General features: G+C 35.0%; 1 protein-coding gene across 2 annotated transcripts; it reads left to right on the forward strand.

Moving 5' to 3' along the window:
* The first annotated feature begins 202 nt into the window (after positions 1-202).
* FAM76B (family with sequence similarity 76 member B) lies at positions 203-18,779 on the forward strand. Of its 2 annotated transcripts, none has more exons than XM_043579896.1 (10): positions 203-683; positions 1,509-1,573; positions 2,449-2,503; positions 3,537-3,692; positions 5,458-5,657; positions 9,177-9,224; positions 9,415-9,495; positions 10,162-10,294; positions 12,999-13,100; positions 17,616-18,779. In XM_043579896.1, the coding sequence occupies exons 1-10, from the start codon at positions 597-599 to the stop codon at positions 17,703-17,705; spliced, it is 1,017 nt and encodes a 338-aa protein (XP_043435831.1). In that variant the 5' UTR covers positions 203-596; the 3' UTR covers positions 17,706-18,779. The 2 variants fall into 2 exon arrangements, with proteins under 2 accessions (XP_043435831.1, XP_043435830.1); XM_043579895.1 differs by having other exon boundaries at positions 206-683; positions 10,159-10,294.
* The last annotated feature ends 420 nt before the right edge of the window (positions 18,780-19,199 follow it).

Consider the following 19,199-nt stretch of genomic DNA (forward strand, 5'->3'; position numbering starts at 1 on the left):
GAGGCAGAGAGTAAACCTCCGTCAACAGTTGTCCAATTGGATTGGGGAGTTCTCACTCAAACCTGCGACTGGCTGCTAGATACAGCTACTGAGGGCTTTGGGCGGGGCGAGTTTGAAGCGGATTTCGCGCGCTGATAGCGTCGGGCTGTCATTGGCCAGCAACTTCCTCCCTTTGTGGGAGCTCCCTGCGTACCCGGGGTTAGGGGTTGGGAGGAGCGACCGAGTGACGCAGTAGCCTTCCCAGCCAATCCGAGATGGGGAAGGGAGGCCGAGAAGGAAGCGGATCCGCTGCCGCGCAGCTAAACCGCATCGAAGTATCCTCTTCGTCTCCCTCCGCCGCTATAGGGGCCTAAGCGGGAGCGGCTGGGACGGCGTCACTGAGAGGGCTGGGGGCGGAAGTGGAGGCGGAGGGAGACAGTGTCGACCGCAGGGCCTTGGGCTCTCGCGCCGAGGCTCTGGTGGGCGCGAGGCAGGGGAGGGGGAGGAGGAGGAGCCCGCGGCCCGGGCGGCGGCGGCAGCGGCGGCGCCCGACTTCCCCGTAGGGCCCCGCCTCGGAGCGGGCTGCGGTGGAAGAGAGGAGGAGACTGAGGAGCAGGATGGCGGCCTCGGCCCTGTATGCCTGCACCAAGTGTACCCAGCGCTATCCGTTCGAGGAGCTCTCCCAGGGCCAGCAGCTCTGCAAGGTCCGTGGGCGCTGGGCGGCGGGCGGGCGGGGTTTCCTTGGTCGGAGCCCGAGGGAGCTGGGTGTCCGCTGCACTGCAGCCCGGCTCTTTTCGCCGGCGCCTTCGGAGCTTGGAGCTCTCGCCTCCTCAGCCGGGACCCCTTTATCCGAGGACGTGGGCATCAGATGGGAAAGGCCCCTGAGAGGAAGACCAAATTTTGCCCTCTTCCAAGGCGTCCCAGGAGGGGGCCGGGCCCCAACAACATTCAGGGGTCTCAGGGGTGGGGCTGAGTGAGGAGGCAGCCACCTGTCTATGCCGCAGAGACCCTGGGGTGGAGATGTTTTCATCTCGGTTTTCTGCTTGGTCTGTCCTCTCCTTCCACCGGGAGGCAGGGGACGGTTTTTGCACTTTCTTGCTAGGAACCTGAAGCCGCAAAGCTGATGGCATCCTTCTTCCCTGTCCAGGAAAGCGAAGCGACTGGTTTGGGGACAGAATGCTCTATGATTTGGAGCTCCTCCCATCCCATTAAAGCCGGGATGCTGTCTGTGAGCAACGGTGCAAAATATTAAGTAGTTTCACATTTAACCAACCCTTGAAATCGGCCCTGACAGCTTTCTTAATTTATTTGTAGCATTACCCCCACATCAAATAAAGACAAAGACACCTATGCCTTCCCTAAGGAAGTATGCTGTAATTGACCACTTACATGATAAATCACTCAATTGGGTCCGTTGGGGGACAGGTATTGTCGATGTTTTAGAGATGTTTAGGTTGTGTAATAATCTTCTACCAGAAAAGTGAAATTTGGGACTTTGAGATAGATACTAATATATTGTCTTATTACAGGAATGTCGGATTGCGCATCCTATTGTAAAATGTACTTACTGCAGATCAGAATTTCAACAAGAGAGGTTTGTATATCGAACAGTTTTTGATTGTTAAAGACAGCACTGTCTGTAAGGAACACTTGGGGGTTGTCGTCCCGTATTTGTATTAAAGTGTTCTTAAATAATGGTTTAGCTTCTTAAATTTTAAGTTGTAAACCGTTTATGTGTGGTGAGAGAGACCGTGTTGCCAAAAAATGGTCTTTTTGTCACCTAGACTTCAGTTTAGACATGAAGAGAGGGAGAATAAATGATTGCATGGAAAATGTGCAGCTTTGCTGTCAAAAAATGGAAATACAAACAGTTATTATGAAGCTTAAAAAAAAAAAAAAAAGACAAATCATTAGTGATGACATGGACATGAGGAAAGGTCTATAATATTACCAACTACCTTCCAAGGGTGAAATCCAGTAACTTGTTACCATTAGAAGAACAGTACATACTTTTTAAGAGGGTGATTCCTGTTAAGGATCAGGGCACATACAAGAGAGTAGCCTAAAGAGAAGGACAAATAATTTCTTCATGTGTGGATACTGGCATCATCCTAGTGGACAAGACCCTGAGGAAGGTTAGGTAGGCACGGAGATGTGATGCTGTCCCTAAATGGTGGCAAATGTGAAGATTTTGGAACTGGATAGAAAACACGAGGATTTTGGGGGGTTTTGTTTTCTATACCAAGAAATATATGATAAAAATGTATAAAGACATTTATCTAAAGTTAATGAATAAGAACTGAATTTGGATAATACACATCCCTAAAAAGGTCTTTGGTCTATTTTAGAGTAAGTTTTAAGAGCTACTAAAGCAAACAGTCAAATCCAAACTATATTTGCTTTAGTCCAGTGGTGTATTAATTACCTCAGCTATGTAAATTTGCTCATCTATATTCAATTCCTTTTCAGCAAAACTAATACAATATGTAAGAAGTGTGCTCAAAATGTGAAGCAATTTGGCACAGTAAGTATGTCTTACATTTTTATATTTTGTTATTGTTACTAGTCAACATTTTTCACAAAGACGGACCTTGTAAAAAATATGTATTGCTATGTCCTTAAACATTCAACACATTGAAATATTTCAGGAAAGAAGTTTTCTGTAGATAGTCTCATTGGAAGATGACAACATTTAACAGTCATTTTATGGACACGTGTATATTGAATTTGATCGTGAAATTTATGATTTTATTCCATAAAGACTCAAACATAGCAAACAAACTCTTCGTTATGGAGAACCCACTTATCTAAAGTTTGCATAATCACACTTTTATCCTCTCTTCAGAACCTCTGACAGTTTTTATATAACAGCACAATTAGGCATTTATTCACAAAATCTTGACATTATTCTAGAAGAAATTTTGTGTTATGTGTATATTACAGTCATTAGTATAGTAAAGTCATGGTTACCCAAAGTGCTGGCCTTAAGTTTCTGTAAAATCCTGAATTGTCTTTTGAGTATCAGAGAAAATCAAGGTATGTTTATCATAATTTAGGTTGAATATGGTTGTGCCAGTTCTTAAGTTGAAAGCTCACATATAATATATATTCTTTTCATCATCTTTACCTGTAGATGATGAAGTTGTTAAGTGTTTTTTTTAATAAATGAAAGAGTAATTAAGCTAACCAGGATATGAAATTAGTTCATTCTCCTAAATGCTGAATATAGGAAACTTTTATATCAGTATGTACCTTTATTTTCAGTCCTTGGGATCTTTGTCACATGTAGCTTTTATATTATATAATATACTATTCAGTCATAAATGCATTTCCATGATTTTATGTAACTGTTTAATAGAGTTAAGAAAAAGTTGCATGACTCTAAAAATAAACATTCATAAATAAATAGGAAACATGATAAATGTTGTTAAATATGAGAGGGCGACATACCTGACGAAATTTTTTTACTTGTTTCCTTAATTAGTCCCAGAAATATATTGTATACTGGTCTATGTTTTACTGAGCAAATGTAGTAAAAGTGTGTATCTGTTTTTCAGCCTAAGCCTTGTCAATACTGTAACATAATTGCAGCATTTATTGGTACAAAGTGTCAGCGTTGTACAAATTCAGAAAAAAAATACGGACCACCTCAGACCTGTGAACAGTGCAAACAACAGTGTGCTTTTGATCGAAAGGAGGAAGGAAGAAGAAAGGTATTTATAGTATGATATCTTCTGAGAATTAACTAAAACACCACACAGGTGGGAAGTTATTGTGATGAATGCACTAATACCTGATGTGTCCTTTGGGTCCCTGAAAACAAGTAGTTAGATGGAAGAGTAGGGACAGTGCATTTTCTTCTTGTTGCATCACATACAATGTGTGTTGATTAGTTGAGATTACTGTATTTTGAAGCAATATTCTCTGATGGCTGTTCTGTACCATTTGGTCATCCAACGTCTTGTTCAGAATTACTAATTGCTTTTAAATCCTTTCAGCTACTTACCCTTTTGCTGGTTACATGAAATTGCTGGTGTGAAAAAATACCTGGTGGCACATTAAGATGTGTAATTCAAAGTTAGTCTTGTGCCTTTTGATTCGGGGCTTAGTTTTCAACCATTGTTGGTTTTTCTCTACCTACAGTGACTTAAAAAGTATGTGTATGCCTGTGGCATTCCTCTGCTGATCAGCATTCACACAGGCCTCCTGTTGTCTGTCAATTTCAGTTGATTTGGAGGATGACTGTCTCTTTGAGAAGCAGGTTCCACCACAGCAGTATTTGTACCCTAGTTGTAAGACATGTCCCTCCACCACTTAGTGTGTGAACAAGTAGAAGGAAGAAAATTTTATTTCTACAGGTTTAGTCTTAATTTTGGAAAAAAGTCTCTTCCCTTCCCGCTTGACACATGTGCAGTTGATCCTCATTATTTGTGGTAGTTAGGTTCTATAAAGTTGCTGCAAACACTGAATTAACGAATATTGAACTATTGCTCCTAAGGGGGCAGTACAGGATTAGGTTCTTGCCTGTGGTCACAATGTTGTGATTAGTTGATCAATACTTAATCTTGTTTTGTGAATACTTCTCTTCAAAGATATCTTACTTGATATAAATTGTTGTTTGATTAAATGAAGTCATGGCAAACGCACTATATGCCTGAATGGAGTTTATCCAAGATGTGTATTTTCTACATAAGGTACATCACAGCCTTCTTGTGCTAAAGAGCACTATACATCACTTCAACGCTACACTTGGGGTTCATTGTAAGCAGTGGAATCATCAATAGAAAGCACAAATGCAGAAACCATGGCACTAGATAGACCATGCAAAGGACACTTGTTTATGGTATAAGAGCTCAAAGAAGGCAGCAGAGTGTCACCTTGTTAAACTTCAATAGGGAACATTTGCTCTCCGGCTACAGAAATTTCTTGCTGCTGTGTGCATGTTCATGAATGATCCCCAAAGCACTGTAAGTTGATTTGGGGATTACAGATAAATTTTAGCAAGTAGGTTGTGAATTTGCAAATAGGAACCTGCGAATAATGAGAATCAACTGTATATGTCATTTAAGCTCTCCTTGTTTCCAAAACTAACAGTTTTCACTGTGGTGGGAACTACTGTGTCATTTAGTAAATACACAGTGAATTAAGAATTCAGGCCAGTGCTTAGGTAAGATCTTTGAAGCACATTATCAATTTATGCTTTTTTCCTTGTAATAAGAAAAGTTTCTCCAAATTAAAAAACACTTCAAAACTAATGGAGGTCCATATATCATCCTCACCAATTTTATGATATGCCAAACAAGCATTTTCTGAAGTTTCAGTGAAGTCTAATTTTATTTCCATTTTGCAACAATCTCAGTGTGTGTGTGTGTAAGAGAGAACACGAGTGTGCACACAGGAATTGAATAGTTTATCTTACCTGCTTTCACTTATACTCAGTTTAGAGGTACCTTTAATACAAGTATTTTCTTTAAAAAGGTTGATGGAAAGTTATTATGCTGGCTCTGTACTTTATCATACAAGAGAGTTTTACAGAAGACAAAAGAACAGAGGAAGAGCCTGGGATCTTCACATTCAAACTCATCTTCTTCATCTCTTACTGAGAAAGACCAGCATCATTCAAAACATCATCACCACCATCATCACCATCACCATCGTCACAGCAGTAGCCATCACAAGTAAGTACTTTGAAGTCATGTTTTCTAAAATCCTCTTGGCATTTTAATGGCGTATATAAATGTTTAACTTTTTGCAGACACTAGTTTCCATTGTACATAGAAAGCATCTTGAGTTTAGGGCTTTTTCCCTACTTTATTCAGTGTACAGGCGTACCTTGTTTTATTATATTTTCCTTTATTGTGTTTCATAGATACTGTTTTTTACTAATTGAGAGGTTGTGGTAACTCCTGTTGAGCAAGTCTATGGGCAGCCATTTTCCAACAGCTTTATCTCACGATCTGTGATCAGTGATTCATAACTTGCTGAAGACTCAGATGGCATTACCAATTTTTTAGCAATAATATTTTAAAGTATGTATATTGTTTCAGATGTAATGCTATTGCACACTTAATAGACTATATAGTATGTATAAACATTACTTATGTGCAACTGGGAAACAAAAAAATTTTATTTGACTTGCTTTATTGCAATATTCTTTTTATTACATGGTCTAGAACTGAACCCACAGTGTCTTTGAGGTAAGCCTGTATAAAATTATACACAGGAGTGTGTTTAACTGTTTACCACAAAAATATAGGTAGGGCATTAAAGAATTATTATATAAAATTATGATCATTTGAAGTCAAAATACAAGCAAACCAGAGTTAGTTAATGCTTCATTGGTTTATGTTATCAAAGGCCTCAATATTCTTTTTTTGTTTAAATAATTGTTAGGATTTTACTTGTAAAAATGTTTACAGTTATAAATACAAATCACAGTCATATGGAGTTATGTTTATCAGTTATCATTAATTTGTAACTTGTTTTAATTAAACCAGTGACTAGGATATGTACGTTCAGTGTTTTTGCAGAACAAATTATAAGACTCATTTGTGATCATGATAGAAGCATTCTAAATCGTGAAGGTTCCAAAAGTGTATGAAAAATAATCTCTTAAACTAGTAGTACTTTGTTCATTTTTAAAACATATAGGCAGGAATTCTATTTGAATATAAACTGATTTTTTTTTAATTTTTTTAATGTTTTTATTTATTTTTGAGAGAGAGACAGAGCATGAGCAGGGGAGGGGCAGAGAGAGGGGGAGACATAGAATCTGAAGTGGGCTGCAGGCTCTGAGCTGTCAGCACAGAGCCCTACACGAAGCTTGAACTCACAGAGTGTGAGATCATGACCTGAGCTGAAGTCGACGCTCAACTGACTGAGCCACCCAGGCGCCCCTAAACTGATTTTTAAAATGCCTTGGGAGGAAAAAGTTATATTGTAGTAATATGTATGTAGTATAAAGTTGTTTGAACTGTGGTTTTAGTCTTCATGGAAAAATCAAGAGTATTACAACATAAATTAAATACAAATCAAAATGGAAAAAACAGTGACGTGATAACCAATTTTTGGAAGAATTTATTTTTCACCAGAATTCTCTGTGAGTCTTTAAAGGTCTAGGTAGGTGAAACACAAATTCATTTATAGCAAATTGATGCCTACAATATTTAAGAATACGTGATATTTTTAGAATATAATATAGTTCTAACAGACAGATTTGATCTTAAATTGTAGGCAAGCATTTATTACGAGGTTTTATTGAGGTAGTGATGTTCAGTCGCATTTTTTCCACTTGCCTTACCCTGTCATCGTGCTTTCTGGATGTCACAGTAGTGGAGTGTGTAGTGACTTCTAATCTGGCTATTCTGAAGAAATCTTACGGTGTTTCTGTCAGAATATCCCAGGGAACAAAATGAACATCTTGTTTCTGCTCTTTTAAGAAAACATATGACAAAATAACTGTCATAATGATATATTCCTGAAACTCAACTGAAGCATCCCTTTCCTCTGTCCTTTATAAATTTTTCTTAGCATGTGATAGGACACACTGAGAGTATGTTTATAAAGATCATTCTGTGACAGTAACTTCATCTTTTGAAAGAATAACAGGTTTCAAAAGTAAAGGTAATAAGGATGGTATTGACCTTTAGTTTTTTTTTCCTTTTTATTGCTTAAGAAATAAAAATACTGTTTTGTATTTGATGGACATAGACCATTTGATGAGTAGGCAGTCAGTTTGTGAGATCCTATTTTAAGTTCACTAGATTGGGACAATTATGAGGAGCATACATATTGTAATATATAGTAATGGGTGGGGTTAGAGGACAACAAAAACAGATCAGTCTGGATCCAGGAATGGCCATCTCAGAAAGCAAAGATGAGAATTCCAAGTGTTTTCCTTAAATCATTATTAATGTGATTATTCTCACGTTATTAATGTGATTGGAACACACCAACTGTCCCAGATCACTTGGAGATCTGGATAGTGCTATTCATGTGTGGTTATATGGTTTGCTAATGCTTATAATTAAATTTGTAAAAGAAATGGCAACTGAATTCCTCAGTAGGGTTGCCATTTATTGCCACAAATAAAGAGTACCTCAGGTTTATAGAATTACGGCATTATTTCTCCAACTTGGTATTTATCTTATGACTGATTCTAAAGAACATAGTCTGACTTTTTCTTTTTTTACTTTTGCTTTAAAAACGTCTACAGCTACAATAGTGGATTTTATACACACAAATGTATATACGTATTTGTATTTATTGTATATACGCAAGTAGTGTATGAAGTGCTTTTATGTACGTAAACTCATTTAAGTCTCATACACTTATAAGGTATATATCATACCATTTTGCAGGTGAGGGAACTAAGGCTCAGGAATTTTAAGTAACTGGCAAAATGTCACACAGCCCAGGTCTTCTCTAACACCTTACATTGTATAAATATGTGGCGTCTGGTACATAGGAGATGCTCTATTCACAAATCAATAAACGAAGGGTTAGTGCAGGATTGGCTGATACACAAGTGCAGGAGAAAAGCATGTAGGATTCATAGTGAATTATAAAGTGGTTATTAGTATTATGGCATAATGGGAAAGAATTCATAATACAGCATTTAATTGTAAGTAAAAGTAAAATTCGTTTTTATTGTGAAACTTCTCAGTTTTTTTCAGCATGACTGTTCCAGAGTACTGACCAGAGAAAGATCTAGAGACTTTGGAAAGGGTTCTAAGGAAAACTAGGAAAGAAACAAATTAAGACATTTCTTGGTTTAAGTTGACACACTGTTCTGAGCAACGGGAGTTACTCCAAAGGAGAAATCTTCATACAGAATTATTAAGAAGGCCTTAACTTTAAAGATCAAATATTTTCTGTCTGAAGTAGTAAGGGCAGCCTAAGTATGATGACTGTCCTACTTTATAATTGTAGAACCTTATCCTGGTGAAGAGAATTTAATCCCTATAACTGTACCTTTGTTAAAGAATTTAAGATGGGTAGTACTTGCTTGATTAGAAGTTATCTCACTAGAATGTGATTTATTCAACATATATTATCTTAGTTTGAAAACTTAGATATGTCTTCTCTGAATAAAAAAATTCTAAACCTGTGTAATTTGAGTCCATTGGGAAGAATGCTGTTAAGCATAGATGTATTAAATAAATGTTGTTGTTAGATGTCATTTATGTATTTTTCAGAATCAGCAATCTGAGTCCAGAACAAGAGCAGGGACTGTGGAAACAGAGGTAAATATGTTAACATATTTTCTGAAGTATTTTGAGACGTATTTTCTTTTTAACGTGACTTCCCTTTAACTTTGTTACTTATGTTTTTAAAAAATCAATGATGATCGGTAATATTTTAGAGGAAGAAGAATTATCAGATGGTGCCTCTGCCCTTTTTACTCTAATTATTGTTATTAATGTTTGATTTCAGCCATAAATCCTCTGCAGCAATTCAGAATGAAACTCCAAAGAAAAAGCCCAAATTGGAATCTAAGCCATCTAACGGAGATAGGTAAAAATGAATTCCTTTAGCGCTGTGAAAATTCAAGTTAGTTGAACAGTTATGGTTGATTGCCAGCTATTACTAGGTAAAAGAATAGAAACATGTATCTTCTACATTGACTTTTTTGAGTCACCTAGAAGAGTAACCATAATCCGTTAAAAATTTTAACTTAATTTTGGCAATAAGCAAGTGGCACTGAACTGTTGTTCTATTTGGGGAATAAATTTGGGTTTTGAAGAAAAAAAAAAAAAGGAAAACATCTGAATAGAACATTCTATTTATCTTTATTATTCTTCAGTGAAACACAAATCTAATGTGATATTTTAAATTGACCTGCTTGGAAAATGTATTTAAATTTAAAGTATTATGAGCGTGAGTTTGTTTTAGTTCATTAGCCAAAAGTTTGCTGATGTTACTGTACAAATTGGCTGCCTATTGCTTTACACTAGAAGTATTGACCCCCTAAAAGCTAATACTGAATTATATTTCTGCAGGTGTATGTAATGTGTGCCATTAGTAAGGTAATTTGCCAGTTGCATCCATTTCTGTCAGGTACATATTTTTTTGCATTAGCCTTAAGGATGTTTGTGGAATTGTCTAATTTATGCAATTTGAACACCTGCTAATTTTCCTTCTACTTCATTTAACTGTGTTTTACTTTTTTCTTTTTAGTAGCTCTATAAATCAGTCAGCAGATAGTGGGGGAACAGACAATTTTGTCCTTATAAGTCAACTGAAAGAAGAAGTGATGTCACTTAAACGTCTCTTACAGCAGAGAGACCAGACCATTTTAGAAAAAGATAAAAAGGTAAGGACATGGTTCATTGAAGCCTGGTAAGATTTACATCTTGACTTTTGCTGGGTAATTGCAAATTTTATTAGACTTCAATAACTTGGTAATGTTTATTGTGTGTGATTCTTACGAGACACATTACAGAAGCCAAACTGGAACATAAGCCATCTAATGAAGATAGGTAAAAATGGTCTTTCAGAATTTTAGTTGTAAGAACTAACTGAGGGCTAATTAGAATTGTAATATTTGAACGTTAGTTTTTACTAAACCTGTAGTGTAGAAATAGGCCCGATGTCTTCATTTGGAAATGACACGTAAATGAAATATTATGTGAATTCTTATGATTTAAGAGGGTAGTTGAGTCTTTGACATACTAATCATGTATGTATTTCACTCCAGATCAAATAACTGGTGAAAAGTAGTCCAAAGGGAATTTCCTGTGTGGTAGTCAGTGATTAGAGTTAGGTGTCTAAGATCATTTTATAGGAAGTAAATGTATTTATTAGGACTTTGCTTATCAGTTAGATTAAGAATATCAAATATATTGTCAGGTTAGTGAAAAGTTCTAACACTTTTTGTGTGTGAACTTGAACAGAATGGTTTCACATCTTTGGTGCTCAGTTTTGTTTTTTTGTTTTTTTTTTCATTTTAAAAATGGGAATATTGATACCATCTCATGAGATAGTTATTACAATTACATGAAAGTATGAAGTACTAACAGCTCCTGCCACATGTTGAGTGTTCATAGCTGCTGTTATTGATGCTGGGTCATCTTTGAGGGCAGAACCTATTTTTGTACTTGTTTATACTCTTAGACTATCTAGTTTGACTTACTCAAACATCTTATGCAATAGGAAAACATTAAACGTATTCCTTTTAAAATTGTGAACAAGACACGATTATAAATATGTGTATGAATTATTGGTCTCTGAGTATCCATAGTGTTGCTTGAATCTGAACTTTTTCCTTTGGCATTTCACAACTTTTGTGTTACAGTTTTCCTATGCTGTGATGGTTAGTAGTTTTAAGTTTATCTTAATACATTTGGACCTTATACTTTAAGCAAATTCAGTATATGAGATTTAGAATTGATGTAAGATTAAAAATAGGATAGTAATGATTGTCATATTTTTTATGGTTCTTTTAATTAGCAAAATTTTTTGAATTACTGAGCTTTTATGGAAATTTATTTTATGCACAAAATCTTAGAGACATTGCTATTGCATAAAGATTTATCTGTATTAATCTAGGTAAAAGTTGAATGAAACAGTAAGTTGACTATAAAACATTCCAAATGAATTGTGGAATTTTGACTGTTTGAAATTTTTTTTTCCATAGCATGACTCTTGTATGTAAGTGCAGTTTGTTGGAAGTTTTCTGCTTTGTTAGCATTCCTTTTTTTACAAAAACACTAACAGGAAAGGAAATAATAGTGTCCTAAGAAACATAATAATTCTTAGCCTAAAATAACTACATATTTGCTATTTTTTCTTATGATGTAAATATAAGATAACCAAGGCGTTTTCTTGAGTTTATTTCACTTTATTCAGTGACTTCTAGAGCTAGCCATGTACTAGATCATGAGGATTCAAAGATGAATGAATAAATAAATAAGACCTGATTCTTATCTTCCAGAAATTCATAATCTGAAGGCAACACACAGTGGAGTGACAAGAATAATTATCTTAGCTGATCTGATGTGAATTGACATTTCAGAACAGGAATTCCTTTGTTAATGTAGAAAACAGAGAGAGAATTCAGTTATTCTTTGAATTTGGCAAAAGCAAGGGCTTTTATTCAGACAATAAGAATATAATACACCATGATTCCTTTCTCTTTTTGCTGTTATACATCTTTGAGGTTACTGGCTAATTACAAAACAGAAGTGCAAACCTGTAAAGCTCATGTAATGAAAACCATTTGAAAATAACCAGAAGTTTTCTTCTCCATGGTTCTGATAATGAAATGATAAAATATGGACTTATTTTTTTAGTTTGAGTTCGTAAATATCTTGTATTTTTATGTATGCCACTGATACTTAAGAATGTATCTTTCTCAAACCACTGACTTTTTTCTTGAATTTGTCTAATTTAGCCAAAATTTTAAAGTAACTCCCTTTTCTTTCTCATTCCGTGTTAGTTGTATTTCTGTGCTTTGTTCTTAAATTTACTTCAAGTCTTAGGTGGTATTAGATACATAATTCTGGACATAAATTTTAAAGTAAAAGCAGTATAGCTTATGGTTGATAGAACCATTCCTCTTTGTACTTCACCCAGTGTGAAACCTTCTTTTTTGTTCATGAAAGAATATTTTAACCTGAAACCACTTTCAGCATTTAGTTTGCTTATGTATAATATTGAAGTATGTTGTAATTGAAGCATTTTTCCCCGGTATTGGCCATTAAACTTTTTTGTTGGCATAGTAGGTGCCAAACTCTATGTCCAGTGAAACCATCTTTAAATTGAAACAAAAGAGGCATCTTCTCAAAAGGTTTACTGACAGTTTGGTATTATCTTACCATTAAAATACACTGTAGTAGCTTTCATTTCACAAAACAAATTCTAAATAGGTTATAAGACTCAGCAAACTGCTAACATTTTCCACTTCTGTAATGAATTGTGATTTTATAATGAAGTATGTTGAAAATGTGTTTGTGCATGTATATATATTACACTTTCCTACACACATATTTATGTATATATGCTTGTTTATCTCTCAGCTAACCGAACTAAAGGCGGACTTTCAGTATCAAGAGTCAAATTTGAGAACAAAGATGAACAGTATGGAAAAAGCTCACAAAGAAACTGTGGAACAACTTCAGGTAAATAACATTTATGTAAACTGTTAGGCAAGGAGGGCTAACCTTGCTTATAATTAATAATGTATTATCTTGGACTGGTATTGGTGTCCCTATTTTAGGTGTATTTGGTGCTTTTTCAATTTTAATGTTGGTTTTATAATACTTGTTAATCCTGCTCCCCTTAAGTGTTATTGCTTGAAATCACTTGATAGGGGATTCAGTCTGTTAATTCTGAAAACTTCTGTCTAAACTTGATATACAGGGTTTTCAGAGGAGGATACCGATGGAGTATGTTCAATTGATCATTGGGTGAAAGCAAAAAATTAAAAATTGGATTCATGAAACTAAGGTGAAAATAAGGTCTTTAGTACGTTTTATAAGCATTCTTCCCGTTTCCTCCCAGATAATGGGAGGTGGGCATACAAAACCAATTCTTAGGGACCTCAAGTGGAGGAAATTTATGCCACATGCAGTGATGAAAGGCAAAAGAGTGCACTTTAACCTTCATGCTGTGATGTTCAAGGTGTTCAGTAGGATTCTGCTGTGTGCCGCAGCGGGCAGCTTCTAGTGATCTAGGCCAAGGCCAGCCTCAAGATAAGCATACTCAGGAGAATTTCAGTGTATGTACAACTGAATGGTGAAGCCACGGGTCCCGATAGTGACAAAGACGGCAGTATCTGGTATCCGGCATGCAGAGATGGAGAGCATCCAGCAGGGACACGGATTATTCCCTTATTTAAGCCTTTTTGCACCTAGGTTTCGTAAATTTAGAAATCAGACCACACTAAATTAATTACATGTTCTGTTGATTTATAGATTCTGACGTTTTTAGAATTAATCTTTGGGTAACAGGGTTTTTAAAGTTCAGTAGTTTTAAGTCATAAAAGCATAGAGGATGCGTGCCAGCTCATAGACTGCAGATGGAAAAGTGCAGCTTCAGAAGGAAAGGATTAATACTGCCCTGGGTTTTTAATCATTGTAGCATCAGGGTAAATGTGCTGTTCCTACCTTTTGGGTTGTAATTCCTCATGCTTCTTTGAAGGTAGCTTAAATTGAATAAAATTGTGAAGTGTGTCTAGGAACCTGCTGAAATTTGAGTGATAGCCCTAGCCTTAATGCTTACATTAATGATCTTACAAAGAGTTTTAAAGGGAAACCTTGTGTGGAACCTAGCACATAGTAGGCACTCAAATAATTTGTTGAATGAGTGTTGATTTATGGAAATGTCCATCTGCCCTCTGCCTGAGAAATTACCCATATGATTAGGGTTCTTGTACATTATCATCCAGCAGCAAATATTTGCTTTATGGTATTCTTATTTTTCTCATTCTGTTATTAATACTGAATGATTACCTGGCAACAGAAGCTGTTGATAAATGATAAAATGATAAAACTTAGTACTTCTCAGTGTTCAAAATAGCAATTTGTTGTTTTATTTTCCTGCTGTAAGCACAGAGGACCTTCTTTTTGACATCTTAGTCTGATTGGTATCTTAAGCCTAACTTTTCTTGGTGTGTTGCTGAGGTTTATATAGTAGAAGAGTGACTGATGTTTATATAGAAGCATGAGGTTTCTAACATGATTTTACATAGGCTGTCTTATTTGCTCTTTAGAGTAACTTTGAGTTCCCATTTTACAGATGAAATGGTGGTCATTTAATTAATCAGAACTGACGTAGAAACATACATCTTCTGATTCAGATTAAACTGTACTTTCTCCTGTGTTCCCACCAACTCGGGTCACTCAGGTTTCTGTTTAATCCTTGTTATCAGACCACTTCCCTATATCTTTTGTGTTACTGCTGGAGACATTCTGTTACAGTTGTATGCCCTCTTTTAACTGTACTCCCTTCAACCATGTACGAGTAGGATTTTCTGCCTAGGTGTGTAAATATAGTTAACTATTTTTCTTATCTTTTTGTGATAAAATACTGCACCTGTAGCAGAAGACTTACTTTGTTTTAATAATTCTCAAAACATTTTTAACTATCAAACCTGGGAAATAAATCAGGGAGCATTACAAGGCAAAATTATGCAAAATACCAAAATAAACAACCTAAGTTGTCTAAAAAGACTACCAAATAAAAAATTCTACCTTTTGTTGAGGAGCTAAGTTAATAAAGGGAGAAAGGGAACAAGCTTTGAGTGCCTACTATGTATCAGCCTCTGTGTTAGGCTCAGTGTTTTATATATTTGGTTAGTTATTTCAACTCCTCTTGGGGTGGTGACATTTCTGTTTTACATATGAGAAAATAGACTGCGAGTTTTTGTAACAAAATCTGTATGATTTCAGATAGTCTTTCCTTTAGGCCAGTGTTTCTAAACATTTTTAGCTTAACTTGTTAAGAGTCTTAAATGATCTTTTGCAGGGTGCATAATAAAGAAATAACATTAGGATAAAAATTTTAAATGCATACATATTTAAGTGTTGCATTATAAAATGTTTTAATGTACCTAAATTAGAATAATACACATTTGGGCTTGTCTCCATTTAACAACTGATGCACTATTTATTTTTCTTAAAGGCTTTTTTCTTGCATAACTTATCAGCAACTAAGTTTATTAGTGATGTGATTAGGAGACTGAATATATAAAGGCAAAGTGAAAATTAGCTGCTAAAAAATTAAAAGGAAGAACTGCCTTCAACACTTAATGTTCTTGTGTTTCATACTTAGAATATGAAAATTATGAACTCTTTAATTTTTGTGTTTGCTTCTAATTGATGATTGAGGAAAGATAATTCAAATATTAACTTTTTAATGATTTGGTATGTCAATATAAAAGGCTTTGCATAAACAAAACTTAGATCTGATGGCAATCTCTTTGAGGCACATCTGCAAACATAATTTTTTTTATGTCCTTCACTAATCTGTATTTTAAATTTTCTGTTAAGATTTCTGTTTTTAGCAAGAGTCTTTTATAATTATAAGTTATATAACATGTAGCTAACAATAAAAAGAAAACAATTTGAAACTAATAACAGTGGCTAAGACTGGTCAGCCGAGTAATAAACCAGTTGATCATTGGTATACTCACTTGACTTACCACTAACTACCAGACATTCTCATTATTTGTCTTCTGAGTTTCTCAAACTGTTTAATTTTAAAGGAAAAACAAAAATCCTTTTAAATTCTTTATGATTTTCTAGATTTCATATTGAAATTGAATTTGAAATTGAAACTCTTAATTACCATCTTATTTAACAACTGTTAGAGAAATGCTGTATATGCAGTTGAACATAAAAATGATTAGATGAGCGAATACGAGATAGTTCTATGAATATTTGCATTTAGGAGGTAATAGGTATTAATTGGGGAGAGTTTGGTTGAAGAAAAGTGGGGGAGTGGAGGTACAAAGCTTGGAAAAGGTGTATGTTTCATGAAACTGGTTTAAGATGGGACACAGAGAAGGGGGCAGGGTGTTCTCTTGCCCTGCAGAGGCCAAATTAGAGAAGATGAAGCACCGAGGTTAAAAAGCATATCTAGGTAATAAAAAATCTTGAGATTTGTGAAGGAAAATAAATGGTATTCCTCCCTAAACCAGAGAAAAAAATTTGTTCTTAGGGCAGTGCTCAGACTCTAGTCCACTGTCAACACTCTCCACACTTGGGCTGAAAAACTCCAAAGGTATTTGATTGTGAATGTATTTGTAGATATGGAGGGCCCTTATTACCTGTGCTTCCACAGTTAAGAGAGGCAAAGGCCGTCAATGTGAAAATACTCACTTGAAGGTCGTCCCTCCTTACACATTCCTCCTCACTAAACACTGGTGATTGTCATAGTGCATTGTTTCAAGGACAGTGTCTTTGTCAGTGGTCCGTGGAACGTTTGCATGATGTGCACAAACAGTTCAGATTGAGGGCAAAGTGAAATTTTGAATCTTTGAAAAAAAAGTTTCAACCTTTCACAAATCTGAAAACAGTGATGGTGTGTAAATGTTCAAATTACATCAAAACCAGTACCAAATGACTGTTACGGCAATTAAAGGAACACAAGATCAGACAGGGTGCTTCAAAAAAATTGTTTGAAGAACATTAGGTTGAGAAAATTGGCAAAGTGATAAAGAGTGAATGTTTTTGCAAAAAGGACCTCTTATGCTTATTCTATAAATAGGTAAATATATGAAAGATTTTGTACAGTTTTTGGGCAGTATTCCTCCCAAATCATCACTTGAGTCATTATAAAATTTATTTTCATTGTTTTCATTTTACATCTTTAAGATAAAGAACTAAATATGTTTTCCTTATTTAAAATTTGGCCCTCTTTTAAATGGATTCACTCTGAGTTGCCTTTTTTCTGTATCTTTGACATTTACATTGACATTTTACAAAGGGGGGTGATAAACCAATCTAAAATTTTCCTTCTCCATATCCAACATTAAAGAGATGAACCTAAATATACTAATTCTTTCATTTATTTTAAGTGCTTCAATGAAATCTTGTTCTATAAGTGAAAAGAACAGCATTAAATAAGTAGTATTCTTCAGTGTGACTTAATATTTCAAGCATTTTCATCTTAAATGTTTTTGTCTCCCACAGGCCAAAAACAGAGAACTACTCAAACAGGTCGCAGCATTGTCAAAGGGTAAAAAGTTTGACAAAAGTGGAAGCGTACTAACATCCCCTTGAGAAAGTAGTTTTTCATGTAGTGTTTCTGCTGAAAATGTACATTTGAAAAAAATTCTGTGAAGCCCTTAAATTCTGTGTAGTGGAGAAATATTTTTGCACACCAAATGAATTGGTGTGTTTCCTATTCACTTTTGTAACTGATACACAGCATTTTTTAAGTTGTAAAACGTTCAAATAAAACTTCAACTGGTTTGAAGTTACTTTTTAATTATTTGATATCCAGGAACTTTTTTGCCAGCAATAGTATTAAACACTTGTAAAGGAGTGCGTGAGTAGTGCTCTTTATAAAATGCAACAGGCAATAATAGATTACGGTTTTCGGAAGTCAGAGCAGCAGGGTTTGGGTTGGTTTTGTTTTGTGTTTTACACTATACTAATTTCGGATAAAAGTTTTCAATTTAGAAATACAAAAACTTTTAAACAAGGAAAATGGTGAACACTGGTTTTTTGGTAATTGTGTTTTTACTTTGCATCAACATGAACTTAGGAGAAAATCATGGTGCTTTTATTAAATGAACTTCAGAATATATGTAAATATGTTTTTAAAAGTTACATCATTAACATTAGTTAGTAAACTGGTATTTTCATTATTCGTATAGGAATTAATGTTTATTGTACAGTATCCAAGGTAAAATGTGTTCTGTTTTGTACAAACTACTGTAGATTTTTACTTACAAGTGCCTTTTTGCCACCTAATGTTTTTATTTATAGGAATGCCGATCTTTTGTACATACGGTTTGTTTTAAAATCATGTTTAATAAATGTTTGTATATAAATGCATATGTACAGAAGCCTATTTCAAAAGGAAATCAAAGTTGTTAGTAAAATGTTTGAGTTTGCATTAAGAACTGATAATGCATATAGACTCTAGATGATTTTGTGGTTTGTGTGTGATATGAGAAGCTATTGGTCACTGAATTCATTGAATTATGTAAAAATACTTCCCCAAAGATTTAATTTTAAATCATTTCTGATAGAGTAATTTTATTTTTTATGTCCTATGGCTTCATGTTCATATTTTGTGAGTTACATATTTTGCTTTTTGTTTTATAAAAGTTTTTTAAAAATTTATAATTTTTCTGCAGTGGTCCATATATCTGCTTTCCCTATAATATGTGGTTATCTAAGTTAATATTTATGTACACCGTACTTGATTTGTAAGTTTAAAGCAAATCTGGAAAAATTTAAATAACTTAAATCAATCCATGATTATCTTTGAATAAATTGGAATCTACTGTAAGATACAGGCACTATTTATAAAAAAATTATATCAGAGTCTTTAAAATTGTCTATTAAAGGTTAAGGTAGGTTGGGATAGGTTATGTAAAGTTATTGAGTAATTATTTTCTGATCCGGTGGTTTCCAGTCTTTAATGGAATTGATCTCCTCCTTAATAAATGCCAGTTCAGACGTTTAGTTCAATTTTAAAGCATCAGGCATTGCTAGATATACTGTACAGAGTGGAAGAGAGTGCCTTCTCTTAGGAATTTATGG

Source organism: Prionailurus bengalensis, chromosome D1, assembly GCF_016509475.1.
Source record: "Prionailurus bengalensis isolate Pbe53 chromosome D1, Fcat_Pben_1.1_paternal_pri, whole genome shotgun sequence".
NCBI lineage: Eukaryota > Metazoa > Chordata > Mammalia > Carnivora > Felidae > Prionailurus > Prionailurus bengalensis.